The sequence below is a fragment of the Bubalus bubalis genome, chromosome X (genome assembly GCF_019923935.1).
Source record: "Bubalus bubalis isolate 160015118507 breed Murrah chromosome X, NDDB_SH_1, whole genome shotgun sequence".
NCBI lineage: Eukaryota > Metazoa > Chordata > Mammalia > Artiodactyla > Bovidae > Bubalus > Bubalus bubalis.
The window spans coordinates 97,091,371-97,116,081 of NC_059181.1; the positions used below are offsets into that span (position 1 = coordinate 97,091,371).

At 36.1% G+C, this 24,711-nt stretch overlaps 1 protein-coding gene across 3 annotated transcripts in view; it reads right to left on the bottom strand.

Annotated features, from left to right (window-relative positions):
• DIAPH2 (diaphanous related formin 2) overlaps positions 1–24,711 on the bottom strand; it is a 1,048,054-nt gene that overhangs the window by 193,820 nt on the left and 829,523 nt on the right. Inside the window, exon 28 of one of the 3 annotated variants that reach the window (XM_025277006.3) lies at positions 513–4,639. The exons of the other annotated variants lie outside the window; for them this stretch is intronic. Coding sequence (XP_025132791.1) covers positions 4,584–4,639 — 56 coding nt within the window. The 3' untranslated portion in view covers positions 513–4,583. Of the gene's footprint in view, positions 1–512; positions 4,640–24,711 lie in introns of those variants that run through there. 3 annotated transcript variants of the gene reach the window in all.

Genomic DNA, 24,711 nt, shown 5'->3' on the forward strand with positions numbered 1-24,711 from the left:
TTTGCATTTTATTATATATTCACATTATATTGATGATGCTAATAATTAAAGCCTGCATGCCATCATACACTTGTCATTTTCTTAGTTGAACTGTGTGTTTGGCTAATCCTACTGGGGTTTCTTGCATATTTGATGAGGTCAACTGTGTCACCCATCAGTCTGTTCAAGTTACAACAGGTATACACAACATATTACCTTTGTGCTGATAGTGATCAAATCTCCCAATCATTGAAATGGCTAATAAATATCAGCTAGTGTGTTAGTGTTAAATAAAATGTGCACATAAAACCTAAATAACAAACTGCATATTCTTGGTTTTCTTTACAAGTAATAATTCATTTTTAAAAAGTCCTTGGAAGTCTTCTATTCATCCTCAAGCACTAGATATACCAAACTTAAATAAGATAGAAATAGGTAAATAGAAAACAATACACCTTGACAATAGAGAAGAAACACAAAAATAATTTTGCTAAATTTTGCCAGATCAAAAAGAATAGGGAACGGGGTGGTAAAGACCATGTATATGCTAGATTCACATAGTAGTTTTTGTTCTGGGTGTTCAGTTAAGACCAACCAACACCTGAGTGCCTGCTCCATTTCTGTCACTGTGATAAACTACTAGGCCTAATAGATATGACCTAAGTTCCTATCTCCTTACAGTCTTGTATACTTTGAGAACCATTCTACTCTATTCATTCTAGGTGATGATTACAAAGAGGACAGCAGCAACCATGCTCATGAGAGACCGTGGTCAGAGGTTGACATTTGGAACATTATAATGGCCTAAAAAATAAAAGTCTACTCCCTGGTGTGGACAATGTGATGGCAGTAGGGATACAATGAGGAAAAATCCTAAGCAGGAAATTTTTGCTTCTATTTTTTTTTTTTTTTTTTTTAATGTATTCTCCTGTCAGCTTGGTCTGACGGACAGCTCTTACAGAGTGAGCTAATGAACCTTCAGCCTGGGAGCCTCCACACTTTCCCTGATAAGCAGTGAACTCAAGTTTTACTGTAGGCATCATTTCCTCAGCCCAGTGATCTGACTAAAGTGGCATGGCCTCCAAATACCACCACAAATAGGACAATCCCAGCAGGAATGTTGTCAAACTTTTTCAGCTTTTCCAGCCCCTCTGCAAATGAGCTCAAATCACATTGTTCCAGGTTTAGATGAAGCATCTAATTGTGTATCTCCATAGAAAATACATGGTCTCTGCTAGAATTTTCCAAAGGGGTGCATTATGGTATATGAAAATACCAGACAGATACAAGGATATATTCAAATTATCTGCTTATTCCCCTGAAGACTGTGAAATATATTTAAAAGTTATTTTAAAGTTTATAAACATCCACTATTTATCTTTTAGTTGTCTTATTTTTCTGTCTCTTCCTTAGGCTTTAGAACCAGAGTATAAATGTATAATTGGGAAGATTAGACCTAAGGCCAGGACAGGAATGAGTTTGGACTATGACTAACACCAGAACTATGTCCTAGACAAACGGAGTCCCTGGGTCATGTTTAGAAGGATTTTTCTAACTGCATATCTTAGGTCTTAAAGTATAATGCCACAAGTGTGCAAGGCAGTACACTAGTCTACTAGATAGAAGGAAGACAGTGCATTGGTTTCAAATCTTTGTGTAACAACAACAAAAAGGAATTAGTTAACTATTAGCAGTTTTCCAGAAATAACAAGTGATTTACCTTGGAATTAAATGAGGATGATGGGATTCTGGAGTATGGAGCCGTGACTAACATTTTAAACTTTGGAAACCACTTTTATGTTGAACTTTTCCTATCAGTTATTCTTAAATTAAATGAATTGATTGCTCTAAATCTCAGATAAAGGGTGTGTTCTTAAGATTATACTGATTAGATAGAACTCTAATTTTAACTTTAAAATTGTCTTTCATTTCTCTTAGAAATTAGAATGACTAATCTAGATAGACTCATTTTAAAAAAGTGAAATAAAGACATTTTAATCTATAGAAAAAGAGAAAAAAACATATACAACATTTTTCTCAAACCACTTTTTACATACAGCATATTTAACCCAATGATTTTGAACTTGTCAGTAGAAATATATAAAAACATACCTACACACACATACACACAAACACTTAAGTAACACAGTTATCATGAAAAGACAGTGTCTAAACACCAAGATCCCCTGGAAGAGGGTATGGCAACCCACCACAGTATTCTTGCCTGGAGAATCTCATGGACAGAGGAGCCTGGGGGGGCGGTTACAGTCCATGGGGTCACAAAGAGTCAAACATGACTGAGCAATTAAGCACACAGCACCAACATCGACATGAAACCAGGCAAATCTATTTTGCTGAATTTCAATTACCCACTTTGGAGCTTTTGCCTGTATTTGAAGCACTAATTGTGCATAACTATGGCAAAACAACACACAAGAATTAGCTAAATCGTCCGGTTCATGAGGAAATCTGTGGCAAGATGTTCTTTTTCTTCTTCTCAAAGCTCTAAATTCACCTACTTAGTTTCCTGTGTGTACGAAGCATTTCAACCTATACTTCCTTTTTTCTCTAATGTGTGCATAAGAAAAAGTATGCTGACCATAGGTCAAAGAAGTTGAAGTAAATAGGAGAGAGAATTCTTTCTTTTTTTAACATTTCAGTAAAGAGTCAAATCAAATTATTGTTAAGTCTCATACATAACTGGCTAACTACAGATTGAATTGGGCATTTGTATTTTGTATATCTTATAATTTTGATACTCTAAGTCACATGAATGATTTTTTAAATAACCACCATGTGTTGGTAAATGAGATCTATCCTCATTAACGTAGTTGCTTTGGGAATTATAGAATCAAGTAATGGTTGTGTAAAACATTTGTGAAGTGCCTCTCTGGGATATATTTAGAATCTACCTCACATTCTTTTGAATACTCTCAATGATAGCAAATCTTTGGTCTTCTGTAGTAGGGCTGAGTTTTGGAAAACACGAGTAATTCACAGTCAAATAGAATAAATAAGCTGGGCGATTAAGCTGGATAATACTAATGTTTGGTTAAAAGCTAGGTGCAACTCTAAAGAAATGATACTGAATTTCTTCTTTAGCTCAAATCATGAAGAATGTTTATTGGGATAAGTCAATTCTTGCTGGTTTGGTAATAAAAGCAATATATTCATTAAGATAAATAAATGCATAAATATAAATGTGTGTGTGCATGTGCATGTGAGTGGCAGAATCCTAAATTAAACAGGATCGTTTATTTTATAGATAAAGTAATGGAAGTCCAACATTTATTATTCTCCTAGTAAAGTACCCAGTGAAGTGTTTAATAAATGGTAAAGTATTATCTATGTAGTCAAAACAATGATTTATGGAGAGACACACAGAATGTTTGAAAATGGCATTAGTGCTAGGATGATGGATATAGCAAATATCAGACCATTTGCTGGCCCTTCCTATATTTCTTGAAGACTTCGCTCTTCCAAATAGTTACTGTAAGAGGCAGTCATACCATGGACCATGTGTTCTTATCCCTCCCTGGTTGACTGTACACAGGTTGGGCACCTGGCCCAAGGGGAATAAATCCATAGGTTAGTCTGGTCAAGTTAGATTCTGTCACAAGAATTTGCACTCAAAGGAATCTATGTCATATAAAGATAGGAAATTCAAGAAAGGGTCACACTGTATCACAGCTGCGGCAGTCATGTTTAAACAAAGAAATCAGTGAAGAAAAACAGGAGACAGAGATAAAGGAGACCATGGAAGGACAGAGACTGTTTTCTCCTGTCTTTGGATATCTGAAAGGTCATCTATTATATCCTTGGATAAATCCCCCTTCACTCAAGTTACCTTGAGTCGATTTTTCTTCCTTATAACTAAAGAAGCCTGGAAACAATGTGTTATTGAGCTGCTATTGGCATAGCTGTAAAGAACCCATCTGCCAATGCAGAAGACATAAGAGACACAGGTTTGATCCCTGGGTCAGGAAGATCCCCTGGAGTGGCAACCCACTCCAGTATTCTTGCCTGCAGAATCCCATGGACAGAGGAACCTGGTAAGCTACAGTTCATGGGGCCACAAAGAGTTGTACATGACTGAAAAAACTTAGTGCACACACATTCCCTCTTGTAGCTTTTTAGTAAAAAATTAGAAAAATAATTTTTAAACTGTTCAGGGAATGGCTAAATGCCCAGAAACATGAAAGTGATTCCCTCCAAATCATTCACATACTGGCAACTTAAGGACTAGAAGCTAGATCTCCTAATTCACCACATAACACCCATTAGTAGGGTACATGGGTTCAGAGCATAGACCCTGGAACCATATGACTTTGGGAATCTTAACCTCTCCTTGCCTCAGTTTTCCCCTCTATAAAAGGGATATGGTAATAGTACTTTATAAATGGGGTTGTTGTGAGAATTAAATTATTTATATGACACAAGTAGGAATAGCTGATTGAACCTGGAGAGGAACCTGACCTAAAGAGCAGCCAACCTAGGCTCTAGTGCAGAAAACATATGGGGGGCTAGATGCGCCAAATAACATTCCTCACATAGCAATGTGGAATTGGGACTCAAGAGTCTTTGTCAGAGAGTAGGAGGGACAGTTAGACTGGGGTAAGTGAAGTTTCCCTCCAAGCACAGGATGAGCAAAGTAGTCCCCCTGCCAAAAAAAAAAAAAAAAATGCCCATGAATTTGCACTGTGGAGGACCCAAGAGCCATACTGAATATAAAACACAAAGATTCCATTTCCAGGGAGCTAAGTCTAGATGTACATTTCCTGTCCTCAATGCCCTGAGCCACTCTGTAATCTCTTTAATAAATACTCAGTTTAAATAGCTTCTTGTTCCTTGCAATCAAAAAAGACATCATTAACTAAAATACTTATTAATATTATCTTACCTTTTAGTATAAACAGTAAAAGTAATGACATATATAGGGTGTAGGTGTTCAGGGAGGGCCCATATGCTTCCCCTTTCAATCACATTTTTCTAGCGTTCTCATACTATTTTCCAGCATCATCAACACAAAACTCTCATTTCTCTCTTTATGGGTAAAAGTGCTTTATCACCATCTTATCATCAGGAACTAAATGGCACAGGTCTTAAGAATGAGTAATTAATTATTCTATACTCATTTAGAGTCATTGGATTCATTTTGTTTAACATGACAGCGAATAGTTTAAGCCTACATTCTTCCAATTAAAATGTGAAAATGTTCCTTACTGAGATTCTTTACCCTTAGAAGGCTAACCAAACTCTGGAGCATGTTCTATAATTAGCACCTTGAAAATAATTTTTAAAACAGCAAAACAGCAACCTGTTTTGTACAAACCAGAGCACAAACCAGAAGAAAAACAAGACAGCTGCAAATTGTAAACAACTTCAGATGATTTATAGGGAGAGAATTCTACAAAGCTTCCTTAATGTCAGGATATAAACAGTTTTTAGTGCTATTTAGTTAAGTGATAATTATAAAACCCATTGAACTGAATGAGAATTAGGATTGTCAGACAACTGCTTGTAAGGGGTTAATTAATTCATATGAACTGCACAGCTCAGCTGAAAATGGGCTCATTATTCTAAACCACCAACTTTGTTTCTTAGTACTGTACTCCTTTCTCTATCAGATTCACCCTGTTAAACCACCACTCCCAGTAGCAAATGTCAGGAGATAGAAATATTTAAAAGGAAATGTGAGCTAAAGGCATTTTACAAGGATACATCGGGGGGTACAAAGATGTCTGCCGGAACAATGAAATGGAAAGATCATTTATTAGTACACTGTGGTTCAAAACATCCCAAAGGGTTCAATATTTTCATTACGCACACAAACAGACCGCCTCCTCCTTTTCAAATGCCTCATTACAACTAAGCCTGGAGCTTTTTTCTTAAAAAGCTTTTCTCTGAAATTATTAATAATTTGAAGTTCCCTATAGGCCAAGAGTATTATTACAGTCAGAATGCATCAATATGTATATATACTTATATACTCTCTTTTATGCTATTTTAAATAACAAAGTATTTAGCAGGAACAGTAAAGAATTTATAAGCTATATACAGAAAAGCTAGAGGAAGATGGCAACATCCCAGGATCTAAGGCAATGGCTCTTGAAGCTTATTAGGTGGATGTAGGAGACTGTAATAGGATTATGAGTTTTGGTTTAGCCTGTCCATCACTTCAAAATCCCCATAACTAAAGGGAATATCTTCATAGGGGTCTGAGTTTAATATTGAAGCTTCCTTATTTAATTCTTCCTATTTTATAATGCTGAGTGCTAATTAGTTCCATCCACTTTCTTCAGGCTTGTCAATAAGGCAACTTGGAAGCCAAGAACCTGCTGAATTATGGATTAACCAGTTCTGTAACAGCATGTTCAAGCAACCTAGTTAGCTACTCCAAAGCATAATCTTATTATAGGCAAAGGAGAGCATAAAATACTCTTTTGTTATCTTCTGCTTAAAAGGACAAAAATAACTCCCTAGAAGTAAACGGCCTATTTTGGATGTGTTAATGAACATTTTGGACACGTAAACTAAAATAGACAACATTTACTTTCATGTGCGTCCAACATAGCCTATTACATTCATGATATCCAGAATATCTGCTACAGAAAATGACAAACTAGTCTCAAAAAATTGTTTTTCACAAACAAATTTTAAAAGGCAGAAAAGATAGACATGGCACCTGACTAGCATGATTTCCCTCATCTACCTTCACTTTTATTGAACCTTCATCCTAACCTCCCTGAGCCTTTGCATCATTTTCCTAATTGTGGCATTTCCATCGACTCCTTTCTTCTGCAGCTAGACCCTAGAATCAGTCCCTTGGGGTCATACGTTTTGGAGTGAGAAAGGATGTTAGAGATAAACTGATGTAGCTCTCTCATTCCATGAGGGAATTAACTGAGATCCAAAGGTCAAGTGACCTATTCAAATGTCATATAAACTAGGTGATCATAGAGATGAAAAATGAACCCAAGTCTCCCAACTCTATGTTCAATGCTCCTTCACTTCTACTTACCATCATAACCACCCCACTTTACCAGGTTTGAACTTGCTGGCTTCACTAGGCTGCTGAGCTACTCCTCCAATAACCTGGGGTCCCCCTTCCAAGACATTCATTTCCTTAGCCTCCAGGAATCAAGCTATGATCAAGTACGAACAAAACTCAACTTGACTGTGTCTACTGGTTTATTGCCCACATGTGTCCAAATTCCCCTTGTGTCCAAAGCCTTCCAATTCTACCTTCCTTTCCTCATTCCTAAAGGATGATCTTGAATTCTAACTTGTTGTCTGAATGAGTCTATTTCCCAAAAGTTTCCCCATCTGCCTTCGCCTAGACATCAATTACCTTCTCTCCTGTCCATCTTTGTGGTAGAAACAGGTCTCATTTTCTTGCCTCTTAAAAAATAATACTTCTAGCTCTATTTCCTTCCTCCCAAGCACCTTGCATCTCTCCTTCTTAACTGCTGCTGCTTCTTTAAACCCAAACTGATAAAAATCATTGATAATAATGAATAATGCAGCAATAAAAAACAGCTAGTATAAACAGAGTGATTATTATGTGTTAAGCATCATTTTAGGTACTTTGCAAGTATTATTTCATTTAATCCTAATAATAACGTATGAGGTGGCTGTTGTTTAGTCACTAAGTTGTGTCCGAATCTTTTGTGACCCCATGGACCATGTAGCCTGCCAGGCTTGACTGTTCATGGGATTTCCCAGCTAACTATTATTATTATGCTCATTTTATAGATAAGGAAACTTAAATACGTAATACTTAAGTAACTTGGCCAAGATACACAACTAGAAAGTAACAATGCCAGGATTTGAACCCAGACAGCTAAACTCCAGATTCTGTGCTTGGAATCAATGCACTGCCCCTTTAGCATGTATTTTATCTATACCATCACTTATTAACTCCATTACATGGGGTAACTTACTGAACTATCGGAGACTCAGTTTCCTTACATGTAAAATGAGAAAAATAGTGAGAATCTTCACTGATATGAGGATTAAGTGAACAAGAGAACACATGTAATCCCCCATGCCTGGCACACATGAAGCATTCAGTAAATAATAGTTAATTTAATACTGATAACATTAGTAATAATAACCAAGTCTGGCTTTTATCAATAAAAAATTCAGGGATAATTTTCCCAGAGAAAGACAAGCTTTATTATGTGTTTAACAAATGCTTACCAAGGACTATTCTAAACAACTGATGAGTATTAACTCATTTAGTCCTCAAAACAACCATGAGGTGAATCATACTGTCATTTTCATTTTATATATGAGAAAACTGAGACATAGAAGCAATTGACTTCTCCAAGGTAACAAAGGTAGAAAGAGGCAAAACCAAGATTTGGACCCAAGCAGTCTAGCAGTCTATGCTAGGCAGACTTTCAGTGCAATAGTTTGTTGTCAGATGGCAAACCTGAGATGTCCATGTTCTGGTAGATGAAAAAAGATGCATACAGCCACCATAAGTATGTCAATGTAATATCAATGTAGTTTACCAAACTCAAGAGAATTATCTGGAGATTAAAAAAACAAAAACAGACTCCTAGACCTCATTCCATACCTACTAAGTCAGACTATGGGAATGAAGACCAGTAGAAGTTAATAGATGAGGAAGTCAGAATCACTTAGCAAGCTTTTGAAAAATCCCCATGCCTAGGACCCACCCCTGGAGAGTCTGCTTCAGCATATTCATGGTGATTTCCAGATCTTACTTGTTACCTTTGAAGGATGCTAGGGAGCTAACACGGAGAAGGCAATGGCATCCCACTCCAGTACTCTTGCCTGGAAAATCCCATGGATGGAGGAGCCTGGTAGGCTGCAGTCCATGGGGTTGCAAAGGGTCGGACATGACTGAGCAACTTCACTTTCACTTTTCACTTTCATGCATTGGAGAAGGAAATGGCAACCTACTCCAGTGTTCTTGCCTGGAGAATCCCAGGGACGGGGGAACCTGGTGGGCTGTCGTCTATGGGGTCACACAGAGTCGGACACGACTGAAGCGACTTAGCAGCAGCAGCAGCAGCAAGGATGATAATAATATTTAGTTATGTTAAAAATAATCGTTTTATTTTGTGAATACATGTAGAAATGTTTACAGATAAAAGTTTTAAAATGTAATGTGTAGAATTTGTTTCAGAATATCTAAGAGTGAAGGTATAGATGAAACAAGATTCAACAGGAACAGATCATTGTTGAAGCTGGGTGCTAAGTTCATTATATTATTCTATTTTACACATATTTCAAAATAAAGAATAAGGGGGGAAAAAGGACTGACTGGCTACCAAGGTGACACATCAGATAAAGCAATTCCAGCTAAACCACCCAATTCAAAGAGGTAATTTCCCAATAGCCATATAAGGCTCATCAATGGGTATGAGTGCATGGAAATCCATACCTTGTACACAGATACAGATATATATGTATGAAGTAGGTAAAAGCAGTGAGATGAGGAGCAGAGTATAAGCCTTGGGAAGGGGGACTGAGGGAAACAGGGAACTTGAAAGATTAGGTCATTTACTAAGACTGATGAGTGTAAGTTTCAGTTTGTAGGATTGGGGAGAGTACAGCAAGTCTGGAAAAACCACCAAGACATGTGACTCAGTGAACAAAGAATAAGGAGATTGCTAGGCAGTAATGAAGACTCAATTTTAATGCTACAAGTATACTGCATATATTAAAATGAAGATGATATTTGAGATTCTTCCAAAGAGGGAATGGGTTTGATTTTAGTATTTATTTTGTTTTGCTGTTATTATGTAATTTGCATCCTTAAGAGGAGAGGACTGAATAGTAACTGTGTTACAATTGTAACATGACTAGCAGAGAGAGATGATAATCAAAATATTATATTCTGTATCTTGTATATGTTTTTCTCAGCACTATGGGATAAAATGGTCATGGAATGCCCCCACAAAATCATGGTCAAGTTTATGAGCAAAAAGGGGCTCTGCCAACTGAAAACTGACACTTGCCATCTCTGTCTACAAAGATTAAAACATGGCCACTGCAACTGCTGACCTTCAACTCCCCTGAAAGGAGTTCAAGGTGAAAATCTGGAATGAGGCACTCTGTGCTCTGGGAAAAACTGGCAGACCAGGCCTTCAGATAGATCTTTCAAGGAGAAGATTTTATAAGTTTCAATTCTTGCATCTTCTCATACCTAGAGAAACACTGATGTCATTAATGGTGACATCTGCTTTGGTTATTCAGGAAAATTTTACAATTACAAGTGAAAATAGAGTAGCTATGGTTCACACATCCTTGGAAATAACTAGGTGATGCTATGGGTGTACTTTCAGAATAGACCTTGTATTGCTAAACACTTGAGTTTTCTGAGTCATGTCAGACTTGGATGCCACCATTCTCAAAACAATGACTGCTGGAAGCTAGTAACTGCAACCTTACTTTTTACAAAACTAGGCAATAGCGAGATGGTCCTAAGATGGCGGGGGAATAGGATGGGGGGACCAGTTTCTCCCCTACAAATTCATCGAAAGATCATTTGAACGCTGAGCAATTTCCACAAAACAACTTCTGAACACTGGCAGAGGACACCAGGCACCCAGAAAGGCAGTCCATTGTCTTCAAAAGGAGATGTTTTATCATTAGTGCTGTATGTATGGAGAAGTCTTGAGGCTACTATAAGAATAAGACTGAAAACCAGAGGCAGGAGGCTTAAATCCAGAACCTGACAACACCAGAAAACTCCTGACTCCAGGGAACATTAATCTATAAAAGATCATCCAAAAGCCTCCATACCTACACTGAAACCAAGCTCCACCCAAGAGCCAACACATTCCACAGCAAGACATACCACACTAATTCTCCTGCAGCACAGGAACATAGCCTTGAGCTTTAATATACAGGCTGCCCAAAGTCACACCAAACCCATAGACATCTCAAAACTCACTACTGGACACTTCATTGCACTCCAGAAAGAAGAAATCCAGCTCCACCCACTAGAACACCGACACAAAATTCCCTAAACAGGAAACCTTGACAAGCCACTCGTCCAACTCCACCCACTGTGAGGAACCTCCACAATAAAGAGGAACCACAAACTGCCAGAATACAGAAAGGCCACCCCAAACACAGCAATCTAAACAAGGTGAAAAAGCAGAGAAATACTCAGCAGGTAAAGGAACATGGTAAATGCCCACCAAATGAAACAAAAGAGGAGGAGACAGAGAGTCTACCTGGAAAAGAATTCAAAATAATGATAGTAAAAATGATCCAAAATCTTGAAAAAAAAAATGGAGTTACAGATAAATAGCCTGAAGACAAGGATTGAGAAGATGCAAGAAATGTTTAACAAGGACTTAGAAGAAATAAAAAAGAGTCAATCAATAATGAATAATGCAATAACTGAGATCAAAACACTCTGGAGGGAACCAACAATAGAATAACTGAGGCAGAAGACAGGATAAGTGAGGTGGAAGATAGAATGGTGGATATAAATGAAGCAGAGAGGAAAAAAGAAAAAAAGAATTAAAAGAAATGAGGACAACCTCAGAGCCCTCTGGGATAATGTCAAGTGCCCCAACATTCGAATCATAGGAGTCCCAGAGGAAGAAGACAAAAAAAGAAAGGCCATGAGAAAATACTTGAGGAGATAATAGTTGAAAACTTTCCTAAAATGGGGAAGGAAATAGCCACCCAAGTCCAAGAAACCCAGAGAGTCCCAAACAGGATAACCCAAGGCAAAACACCCCAAGACACATATTAATCAAATTAACAAAGATCAAACACAAAGAACAAATATTATAAGCAGCAAGGGAAAAACAACAAATAACACACAAGGGGATTCCCATAAGGATAACAGCTGATCTTTCAATAGAAACTCTTCACACCAGAAGGGAACAGCAGGACATACTAGGATCAGTGCAAAGAAATAGAGGAAAACAATAGAATGGGAAAGACTAGAAATTTCTTCAAGAAAGTTAGAGATACCAAGGCAACATTTCATGCAAAGATGAGCTCAATAAAGAACAGAAATGGTATGGACCTAACAGAAGTAGAGGATATTAAGAAGAGGTGGCAAGAATACACAGAAGAACTGTACAAAAGAGATCTTCATGAGCCGGATAATCACAGTGGTGTGACAGCTCACCTAGAGCCAGACATCCTAGAATGTGAAGTCAAGTGGGCCTTAGGAAGCATCACTACGAACAAAGCTAGTGGAGGTAATGGAATTGCGGTTGAGCTATTTCAAATCCTGAAAGATGATGCTGTGAAAGTGCTGCACTCAATATGCCAGCAAATTTGGGAAACTCAGCAGTGGCCACAGGACTGGAAAAGGTCAGTTTTCATTCCAATCCCAAGGAAAGGCAATGCCAAAGAATGTTCAAACTACCGCACAATTGTATTCATCTCAGACGCTAGCAAAGTCATGCTCAAAATTCTCCAAGCCAGGCTTCAACAATACGTGAACAGTGAACTTCCTGATGTTCAAGCTGGTCTTAGAAAAGGCAGAGGAACCAAAGACCAAATTGCCAACATCCACTGGATCATCAAAAAAGCAAGAGAGTTCCAGAAAAAAACATCTACTTCTGCTTTATTGACTATGCCAAAGCCTCTGACTCTGTGAATCACCACAAACTGTGGAAAATTCTTCACTAGATGGGAATACCAGACCACCTGACCTGCCTCTTGAGAAACCTATATGCAGGTCAGGAAACAACAGTTAGAACTGGACATGGAACAACAGACTGGTTCCAAATTGGGAAAGGAGTATGTCAAGGCTGTATATTGTCACCCTGCTTATTTAACTTATATGCAGAATATATCAAGAGAAATGCTGGGCTGAAAGAAGCACAAGCTGGAATCAAGATTGCCGGGAGAAATATCAATAACCTCAGATATGCAGATGACACCACCCTTATGGCAGAAAAGTGAAGAGGAACTAAAAAGCCTCTTGATGAAAGTGAAAGTAGAGAGTGAAAAAGTTGGCTTAAAGCTCAACATTCAGAAAATGAAGATCATGGCATCCAGTCCCATCACTTCATGGGAAATAGATGGGGAAACAGTGGAAACCGTGTCAGACTTTATTTTTTGGGGCTCCAAAATCACTGCAGATGGCGACTACAGCCATGAAATTAAAACACGCTTACTCCTTGGAAGAAAAGTTATGACCAACCTAGACAGCATATTACAGAGAAGGCAATGGCAACCCACTCCAGTACTCTTGCCTGGAAAATCCCATTGGCGGAGGAGCCTGGTAGGCTGCAGTCCACAGGGTCGCTCGTAAGAGTTGGACACAACTGAGTGACCTCACTTTCATTTTTTCAGCTTCATGCCTTGGAGAAGGAAATGGCAACCCACTCCAGTGTTCTTGCCTGGAGAATCCCAGGGATGGAGGAGCCTGGTGGGCTGCCGTCTATGGGGTCACACAGAGTCGGACACGACTGAAGCGACTTAGCAACAGCAGCAGCAGACAGCATATTAAAAAGCAGAGACATTACTTTGCCAACAAAGGTCTGTCTTGTCAAAGCTATGGTTTTTCCAGTAGTCATGTATGGATGTAAGAGTTGGACTACAAAGAAAGCTGAGCACCGAAAAATTGATGCTTTTCTTTTTTTTTTTTTAATTTAAATTTATTTATTATAATTAGAGGCTAATTACAATATTGTATTGGTTTTGCCATACATCAACTGTGGTGTTGGTGAAGACTCTTGAGAGCCCCTTGGACTACAAGGAGATCTAACCAGTCCATCCTAAAGGAAATCAGTCCTGAATATTCATTGGAAGGACTGATGCTGAAGCTGAAACTCCAATACTTTGGCCACCTGATGTGAAGAACTGACTCATTGGAAAAGACCCTGATGCTGGGAAAGATTGAAGGTGGGAGGAGAAGGGGACGACAGAGGATGTGATGGTTGGATGGCATCACCGACTAGATGGAAATGAGTTTGAGTAAACTCCTGGAGTTCGTAATGGATAGGGAGGCTTGGTGCATTGCAGTCCATGGGATCGCAAAGAGTCGGACAGGAGTGAGCGACTGAACTGAATTGAACTTGCTCACATCACTCCCTTACATTTACTTTCTGAGCCCCTTCTAGTGCAGAGGTGTGCTAATTTATAAGTATATGGACTATATGCAGAAAAATGTGTGCTACAGTGTTATTTGTAGCAGCAAAAATACAGGAACAAATCCAATGTCTAACTTAAGGGAGTCATGGACTGAATTATCATATATCCGTATACTATTATAACACACAATTAAAAAGGTGAAACATAAATAGATGGATTAATAAATGAATATGCTTACAAATTGAAGTGAAAAAGTAGGAGACACAACTGTGTATAAAGTATAATATGAGTAATGTAAAAATGCATACAAATACAAGATAGAAAGAATTAAAGCAAAATGGTGCTTGCTTCTAATGTCTGGAGACCATAGATAGTATTTTTGAATTTGTATGTTACATATTCCCAAATTTTCTACAAAAAGCATATCTTATCATTCATATGTAAAACATTTTAATAGATGAAAATATATGATGATAACATTTTAATTATTCAGTCAAAGAAACAGGAAAGGCAAAAGGCAAATATAATAGATAAATTAAAATAGATAATACATTTATTTAGATAACTTATTCATTCCATAGATCTTTATTGAGGACATACTATGTGCCAGGAATGTAAATACACTAGGCATTATTTATTATATGGGTGACAGAATATTTTAGAATTCCATTTTCACTGTTTCGCACTTTATCTTTTTGAAAAAGAAACGAAACCATATTATTTTAGTAAGCTGGTTCTAGAATACTAGCAAGCAGGCACTGATCAACTTGTAAGTCTATGAGTGATATCCTTCTGCATGTGGCATGGTTCCTTTACACAGTCATGTTATTTAAGATCAAAATCAGATACAATAAGACCACAAGAACCTCTAGAGAATAAGAGTTTTAAATAAGGGAAATATTTGGGAATAAGAATGTACCCACAGTCATTTCTCAAGATGGCCAAATTCTAAATGACCTCAGTAGGAAATCCTAGTATCACTTATTATAGCATGCTGAATTTGTCATTTGAAGCCAACTTCTAGACACAGATAGTGTCTGGCCATAAGTTTCATGAAAGCAAGAGAAAGCTAAAATATTAATCGTATGTTTTTGCTTCTGACAGAGCTGTGACGGCTATGGCCCTGATTCTGATCATGAGACTTAAATATACATTTGTCTCCAGGAAGGGACACTTAAATCAGAATAACAACATGAAAATCTTTACAATGGTATTATTATGTATGAACAAGTTGTATGTTTTAGATGCATATTTGCCTATATTGGCTTCTTTTTTTTAGAAAAAGATATTACTTTTGCAGTCCACGTATTGCTAAAATGTTTGAATCTTCAGTGTATGAAAGCAAAATATTGGTGCCATATCTTAAAGTTGTTTTCTGGACTGAAAGCTAATCAGGGGAAAAAAATGACTATTTTAACTCCTGGAGTTGCTTGTCCTTGGTCCAAAATAATTTTTCTTTCAAAAATTTTATTGCACTAGAATAGCTTAGCCAGGAAAATAAAATGCTTTCTATATTATAGATATAGCCACCAAAAAAAAAAAAAAAAAAAAAGCCTAAGGTTGAAATGTGAAGGACAGGGTATAGACAATATTTCCATTGCTCTGTAAAGTTATCAAAGTGATAACTATGAAACATTAGATTTCATTATAATTATTTAGAAGCTGGAATATGGGGTGATGGATACTTTAAGATAATATTTGTTCTAAATATTCCATTTAGAAAATATCAGACTTATCCTACATTGAAAATATGACAAGCAAAGTAACTAGAAGTTCAATATATTATATTTATTGCAATTAATTAAATACCTCATAAATTCCAGCTTACATTTTAATTGTTCATTACTTTAATCAATTAAAGATATAAATGAAACCAATCACATTTTATCTATTTTCATAATAATGATCAATCTGATATCATATTTGTTCAACCATCAAATGATTACTCAAATTTTACCAAAAGCCCCAGTCTCAGGGATGAATACTGCAAGATCTCTTCACCTAAAACAATGCTCCTCTTTTTAATGTTAACAGTTTTGTAGCTGAGTGCTACATGTCCTCATAGCCTTGAACTATTCAAGAAGAGGCAGGTAATGTAAGTACAAGTTGGATCATACAGAGTCTTTTCAGCTACTGTCAAAATTTTGAATTTTCTTAAAAGTAATGAGAAGACACTGACATAAATGGTATTAATTTAATATAGTAACGATAATAATCCTTAAACACTGTAAAGCTTTGTTCAATCTTTAAATACACTTTAAAAGTTTCAAAAAATGTCACATCTACCATCTCACTTTATCTTTTAAAAAAAATTTTATATTTCCCTAACTTAAAAAATTAAGTATAATTGATTTACAAAGTTGTGTTCGTTTCAGGTGTATAGCAAAGTGGTTCAGACATATATATCAGATACACACACACACACACATATATATATATATATATTATACACACACACACTCTTTTTCAGATTCTTTTCCATTATAAGTCATTTATTACAAGATACTGAATATAGCTCCCTGTGCTATACAGTAAGTCACTGTTGGTTATCTATTTTATATGTAGTAGTTTGTAATGTTAATTCTAACCCCCTAATTTATCCCTCCCTTCTTTCCCCTTTGGTAACAATAACTTTGGGGCTTCCCAGATGGATCAGTGGTAAAGAATCTGCCTGCCAAGTAGAAGACGTGGGTCCTAGCCCCGAGTTGGGAAGATCCACTGGACAAGGAAATGGCAACCCACTCCAGTATTCTTGGCTGGGAAATTTGATGGCGAGAGGAGCCTGGTGGGCCATAGTCTATAGGGTCGTGAAGAGTCAGACCCAATTTAGTAACTAAACATCAACAACAATCATAAGTTTGTTTTGATGCCTGTGAGTCACTTTATCTTCATAGTCACTGTAGGAAATAAGTAAGGTATCCTCATCCGTGATTAACTTATGGATTGATTTATTAAAGTATGGAAAATGTGCTATCAGTATGAAGATTCCCTACGTTTATGTGTCAAAACTTTTTTTTTTTTTTTTTTTTTTTTTTGAGGAGGAGGGTATGGAGTGGATTAGCTATGGTAGATTTTCTGAGAGGTTTTAACTTTTTTTTTTTTTAATTACAGATTTTCCCTTCCTTCAAAATAAGAAAAAAGACCATTTTAAAGGAGGCTTATCCTGTGACTTAAGGCTGTCACTCAAATAGGCAGTATATCTTAATGAATTGTCCTAATCGCATTAATATTCTATACTACCACAGAAAAGCACAGTACAGAGATATGTTAATAAGAGGTACAGGCTGTAGTTAAAGCACTTCAGTAAATTGTGAGACATAAGAGCTCCCAGATGGAAAGAGAAGAAAAGAGACAATGCAGTTGCGGATCAGGACAGAAGCTGTGGGGAGAAATGAGAAAGCCTCAGACATGAAACAGTCCAAGAAGAGAGGGAAAACATGCTAGAATGGCACCTAGTTCTCACTGGACAGCAAAGGAGCTATATATATATATATATATATATATATATATATATATGTACACACACACATACAACATGGCTCGTTTTACCATGTCTGATTTTCAAAGAGGCTTTTATAATTAAAATCCATATTCCCCAACCCTGCATACTTTAAAAAATACTAACCAAGCTTATCCTTCTAAAGCTATTTTTTCAAGGATGTTGTAGGTTAAAAAAGTGTATACATACTTTGCAATTTATGGTATACACAGATACTCCTTAGGTTTGAACCATTGTAAAAACTGAGCTATATAATATAATTTTATAATATCTTTGAGAGTTTTTACCTCATAATAGCCATGTGCAAATTTCATTAAGGTACAGATTTATAAGTGTTCACCTATGGACATATATATCTAAGTTTTACGGAAATAAAAGGGTCCAATAGCCACTATTTATTTCCAGGCAATGTAGAATTTGAAGAATAGCATAAAAGTTTTTTTTTTTTTTAAAGCCTAATGTTTATTTACTACCCTTCATCTAAATGCCACAGCACTGAAGAAACTTGAATTGATATTTGCACAATACATAATAATCACTTGATCCACTAAAAAAAATAAAAAGAAGCAGCAGCTGCTTTGTAGGCTTAACCATGCTACATAATGCTGAGGACAGAACATGATAAATACCGTAGCCAATTGAAATTGTATAAGCAATTTTAGTAAGTAGAATGTAAGACATACAGCATCATTCAGTGCCCAGTATTTTCACAAGCAACGCTGAGAGATCCTAACCCATGGCATAATGGGTCCCTCTAAAGTGGACCACGGGGGCTGGGGGTTCATTCAGATATTGGTCCCCTTATCCTTTGTTCTTCTGACTACAGCTCTCACTCCTTGCTTGTCATTTGAGTGGGGATTTAGGCAGATGAAATTCTCTAGGATTATAATAGGAGTTGTTTTGTTAAAAGCCTGGTGATCAACTGAAAATCCTACCTTCTTCCACATCTCCCAACAATCTTCCTTTGGAATGACCATTGATTGTTTCACGAGATAAAACACATTTATATTGTGTCAAGTTGTTTACCTTCTAGTTAGTCAGGAAATACTTAGTTTTATTACTTTAATTATAAAAATCATAAAATAAAATGCATATGCAATGAAAAACAGATTACACAACAAATACCTGTTTTCAGATTGCCTTGGGATAGTTTATGGAGTGGTTTGCCCTAACACAAGGACTAAAACCAGATTTGACTGCTATTATAAATGGGCATAGGCCTTCCTTACATAACCCATATTTATATTTATCAATAAAGCTGAGCCTTAAGGCTTGCTGTAATAATTTTTTGGAGAAAGCAGGGCAAATTTATTATCTGTGATCCCTTCTTTATCTCTCCCTATTACATCTGGGATGACTCTATAGTACTTAGGTGATATGACTAAATCTTATTAGTGGAGGGCTTTTCTATCTTAAGCACAAATCTGGCATTTAAAAATCCCAAAGTAAAAAATTAACATAGAAAATGTCAGGAAATTAAGCAAATTAAAAGATACTGTCAATAGTAGGCAGTACTGTCAAAGGACTAATAAATAACCCCAGTTAAATAGTATCAGGAATGGGTAGTAGATTTCTGAAAAGTAGATACCAAGGCAAGAGAGGCATTTCATGTCAAAGCATACAAGATATTTAGAGCACAATAGCTATTATACTAAGCCATCAGTCTTTTTATTATTATTTTATCATTTGTGCAGTTGACACATACAGGTACAGATAGCAATAAAAATCTGTGAGGTTTTGAAATTACCATCTTACAACAGGGCTAACCATGAATTATAAGCAGTGTGAGCACAAGGAAGATTCATTTCCAACTTCATGCATTTACATGTTTCAAATCTACCCTATTTAAGAAAATATAAACTGCTAGAATTGTTAATGATATACAGTCTTTTCAAAGCAGGCTTATTTCTTTATATTTCACGACTTGATTTTTCCTTCCATGAATGTTTAAGTGGCAGGTAGTCAGTAATATAAATTACTCACGTGAATTTTATTTCAATTAGCCTAACAAGATCATAAATGGAAGAAAAAAGAAATTTTAAGTTTGTTAGTTAAGAAAGAAAAAACATTTTTACCATAACAAAATATTAATTCTCTTGTTCTTCTGATGCAAAATCCTGACATTATTAAAGGAGTTAGATGAGTAGAGAACTTTAGAGTACATATTGAATTTCTCACTTTAATAATGAAGATATGGTTCTGAGTAATCTACAATTAATTTAAAGCTAGTGAAAAAGAAGCAATATTCTACTATCTCTGTTTTGTTCTCTCCCATTCAAATTTGACAAGTGGTAGCAGTTTTCAGAACAGCATGCACAAAAAGATTCAAATTAGATGTCAAAGTTGAATAAGTCAAGTTTGCCTCTTTCTATTACTTGAATGGCATTGAACTAATTTGTTTGATACCCTATTTTTTTTTTGGAAAATTATATTTTTCTCAATAAAACTTAAAGCTCTTTCCAGAGAACATCAAAGAGCTCTTTCCAGTGAACACCAAAAGCAGTGACCATCTCATAAATAGTATAATATTCACACTGAAAACAAAACAAGTGGATGGGACAAGAAAGTGAAAGATTCACATAAAAGAAATGCTTTGGAGGAAGGGGGATAAACAAGGTAACTCTCAGCAAAGTCCTCGCATTCTCTGCCCCAAATGCAAGTCAAATAGGACTTTTTCATATAGCAGCACTGTTGTCCTATGAAAGGACCGTGAAAAATGTACCAGTGGCTTGTTTTCATTTTAGTTGCATTTCTGATGTCTTTTCGCCTGTGGAGATGTTCACATATATAAGCAACACACTGTGTGTCTTCTCTAAAGATTGTGTTATTGTGACTATTAACAGAGCTCTTGCTTTGGGTTATTTCTCTCACAGAAAAGATGGCTTTCTCAGTATTCATTTAGATCCTGGGCTTTCCTGGTGATGCTAGTGGTAAAGAACCTGCTTGCTGATGCAGGAGACAAGGGACGCAGGTTCAATCCCTGGGTCGGGAAGATCCCCTGGAGAAGGGCATGGCAACCCACTCCAGTATTCTGGCATGGAGAATCCCATGGACAGAGAAACCTGGCAGACTACAGTCCACAGGGTTACAAAGAGTCAGACACGACTGAAGCAACTTAGCACACACACATTTAGACCCTCTTACCCAGACTCCATTATTCCTACAAGGTGAGTGGTCAACTGATGTGAAATAAATTTGACAAAGAAACAATGTGTTTTAAGAAGATGACTGAGGTCTTCACATCATTTAGAGGAGGAAAATTCCAAGAATAAAAGAGTCTGGCTCTATGTTAAAGCAGGAACTTCCTTGCAGAGAGAAACAAACAAACAAAAATGAAGGCATGTAATACCATGTGGCTGCAATCTTTCTTAAGTAGGACACTCAGAAAAGGGCACAAGCTATTCATGTTTCCAGAAGCATTATGTTTAATTCTTTTGTGAAAGACTCAGCAGCTTAGTGGAAAGAAGCAGCACATGGAGGGCAGGGGGGTGTCTACCCTGGAAAACAGTCAGCACTGCAAGGAAATTTGCTTAAACTAATATTAGAAACAAAATATTTCAGAAATGGTGCCTCTAATAATGTAATACCCTAAGGCTAGAATAAAAGGTCATAGCTAATTGGTATGAAAGCAGCTTTGGATACACAGTTAAGAAGTGAAATTCTGTGATGAATTCTACCCAATCACTACTCTTTATACCTTCAGTTATGCCAGGACATGTACCACGTGTCATAGAGCTCACAAAAGAAGTCAAAAGAAGGCATCCTTCAAAATTGAGCTCTTTTCCAATTAAAAAAATGGATTTGCCACATTTAACTTGTATAGCCAAATCAACTAGGGTAACAATACCTATTTGATGGTCAAGAATAGAAGTTAAGTAATAGATGGATAAATTATGCATAATTCATAACAAAAATGTTTTTGCAGGACTTAATGAAAATAATCACGATTGATAAGAGGTGTTACCTTCTAAGGGGCCCACTTGCATTTAGGTAAATAGATAAAGCACACACACTATACAGTCTCACCTTTAATGGAATGAGTCTCCAATTAAAAAAAAAAAGTTAATGAACAGAGATATATGTTTTCAAAATATTAGAAAAAATTAACATATCAATTAGCTTATAAGGAAAGTGCTCTTTAAAAAAATTTGTTTTACATGCCTTAATAATAAAGAAAGCTCCTTGGAGTAGAACTTAATTATGACTTGTTTAAGTAAAACCTAAGATTTTACTTCAATGAATGCAGAGAGACAAAACAAAAAACAAAAAACACAAAAACAAAAACTACACCTGTCAAACTACTCATTGAAATCCCAAACTTCTTCCTTTTCACTGAAAACATTCATACCTGTCAAGCTGTAAAAGTACACTGTGATTTGAGGAATTTTTGTGAAAGGGCATTTTGGGTTTTCTTTTTTTAAGACTGTATGCTTTTAGAGAGCAATAACCCGTGTAGTCATTTCACAGTTGTCTATACTAATTGGTGAGATACTTTATGTAGCTATACAAAGGGTTTATCGTCTATGGGACACTTTCGTCACTTTCAGGAGTACTTATAAATTTCAGCAGCACTGACATCATAATTTCAAGAGTCCACCCAGGAATGTCTTCTTGTCCCTTTGAAATGTCCTCCATTGATCCCATCCCTGCCACCAAGATCAGAAACAATTTGGCATAAAGAGAGGGTTTATTTGGAACAGTAAATATTGGCAATGGTCTTTGTTTTCCTAAAAGAGACAGAATGCTGAAATTTAAGAGAAGTAAAATAGACTTCAAACAATACTGATACAATTTTATTTCTCCATTTCCATTCCTGAGTTTTTCTTTTCCATGGCTAATGTGTGATATGTCAGGTTGGGACAATGGAGGCAGGAAACAGTGTTGTGAGGGAGATAAACTGATAAAACAGGATTCTTCTGAAGTAGCAGAAGAGAAGTGAGGAAAGCGGACAGGAGGACAAAGGTGGACAAAGTGAAGACAAAGGACCCCAGGACTGAAAAGCATGGTAAGTAGGAAAAAAGACTACTGGAAGCATAAGGATAATCTACAATGCAAAAATTTGTGTGGACAGCATTCAACTTGACCATGATCCTTTTTCAGTGTTTTGCATCTTCCTCTGCTAGGAAATTTCAGTTCTAAGTGAGCCATGCAAACTGATTGATATTATTTATGGCAACTGAAAAAAAAATTAAATTGCTAAATTTGATACTTTTCTTCCCATTTGCCCTTCCCAATCTGCTACCACCTGAATTTAACATTTAAAATATCCTCCAATAATTTCCTAGAAGTTTGTATGTTGAAATTTCATTTCTAAATTGATTTTCTATCTTGGACCATTACCCCTCGTCAGTAAAGATGGTCATCCTCTTGGTGCCTTCATGTTGTGCGTTTTTAGGACTATTGACTGAACTTGGTTTAATGTCCTCTATATGTGCATGAGAGTTCAATTTGGACCTTAAAGTGAAATCTACATACTAGAAAAGTTTTTTTTAAGTCCTTTTTCTTTTCAGTTTAAGAATATTTGATTCCAATTATCTGTTGATATGACAAAATGAAATCTACAAGTATATGCACAAAGCACAATTATCTCTCATGATTCCTGTCACATAAAATAGTACTGATACAGATGACTGAGATGTAGTCACAAACATAACTAAAATAAACACTGGATTATCCACGCAGGGCCATAATATTTATTCTCCTGGTACAAATTTCCCTTCACAGGTTAACTCCAAATATTTGAAGATAATCAGTTTATTAGGAAACTAAACATGTACACTTTTGATTAATAGCTATACGGCTACTACAAATCTAAGAGGAATTCTAACTGTGTAAGAAAGATGAAATTCATGCATAATAGTATTAACTTTCCAAACAACAATATAAAAATCATATCCTTGTTTTTGTGTTTTTATCATATCTTTGATCCAGGATATACATTAACTTGCTGAAACCAATGAAGAGTAGTGAATATGTATGAAAAAAAAAAAAAAAATCCCTGTTCATTGTCCAGAGAATACTGTTTGCCTGCTGTATAGTACATCTATGCAAGACAATATAACAGACCAGTAAACCCAGAAATCTCAAGCTAAAACCTTCTCAAGTGGAAAGGAAAATATGATCCTGGATTCTAGAAAGTCTCTGAAACAAACAGTTCAAATCCTTAGAATACTCCTACATGCTAGATAAAAACTCCTTAAATTTCAGAAAGATCTGTCCTCCTGCGTAAATCTGTGAGAAAACTGGAAAAACAATTACTATTTAACATTATTCTAAAGAGATTCATTAACTCACCACTTCCCCTGTCTTATAGAATATATTTGCAAAGACTGATGAGAAGATATGTAAAACTGAAAATACTCTTGTCAATCTGCTTTCCCTGTAATTTCTCTATTAGTATTTAGGAATTTTGCCAAGTAGTTGTAATAGAACAAACCATGATTTGAGTAGAGAATGAGAAAGAGGCAGCAGTCAAATACAAGCACAATGGATGGAAGAATAAGAGTAATGGCATACATTTATATTTTGTGTTTTATAAAAACTAAGCATTTTTCTTTACTTGTCAAACCTAAGCATTACTGAGTAGAAAAGGTCATGTGAAGGTAACATACATAGGATATTCGAGTTTGCCCATAAAATAAACTCAGATTTAATGGAATTCCATTTATAGTGATGTATAATGGGACTTCTATTTCCTTCATCCTCCAAATTTCCAACTTGAGACATACCTTTAGGTACAATATATTAAAAAGGATTTTATGTAGATTCAATTTCTTTTTGGATACTTGTAAAGTATTCAATAAGCAGTTATCAAGAGCATATACTATACTGAGTTATATGCTAGGTAATACTAAAAATAAATCACAAACCTTTAATAGTGAAATATAGTTATAACCTTTGTTGTATTTTAACACTTTGTATCCTCAATATCTTTAAGAAAGTTGACATTGAGCATAACCTTAAAAGGCTTCCTGGAATAGGTGAAGCACAATATTAAGTTCAAGGTATCAGGCTCATACTTTCACAAATCCAAAAAATACCAATGAATAATGAAAGAACTTGAATCTCAAAGGGGTATCATAGAGCCTTAGATAACCACTGCTCTCTTCCTTCCTTCTCCTTGCACTCCTCTCATTTTAATGGACACAAAGAAAGGAGTAAGGCTCATTAGGAGTAATACA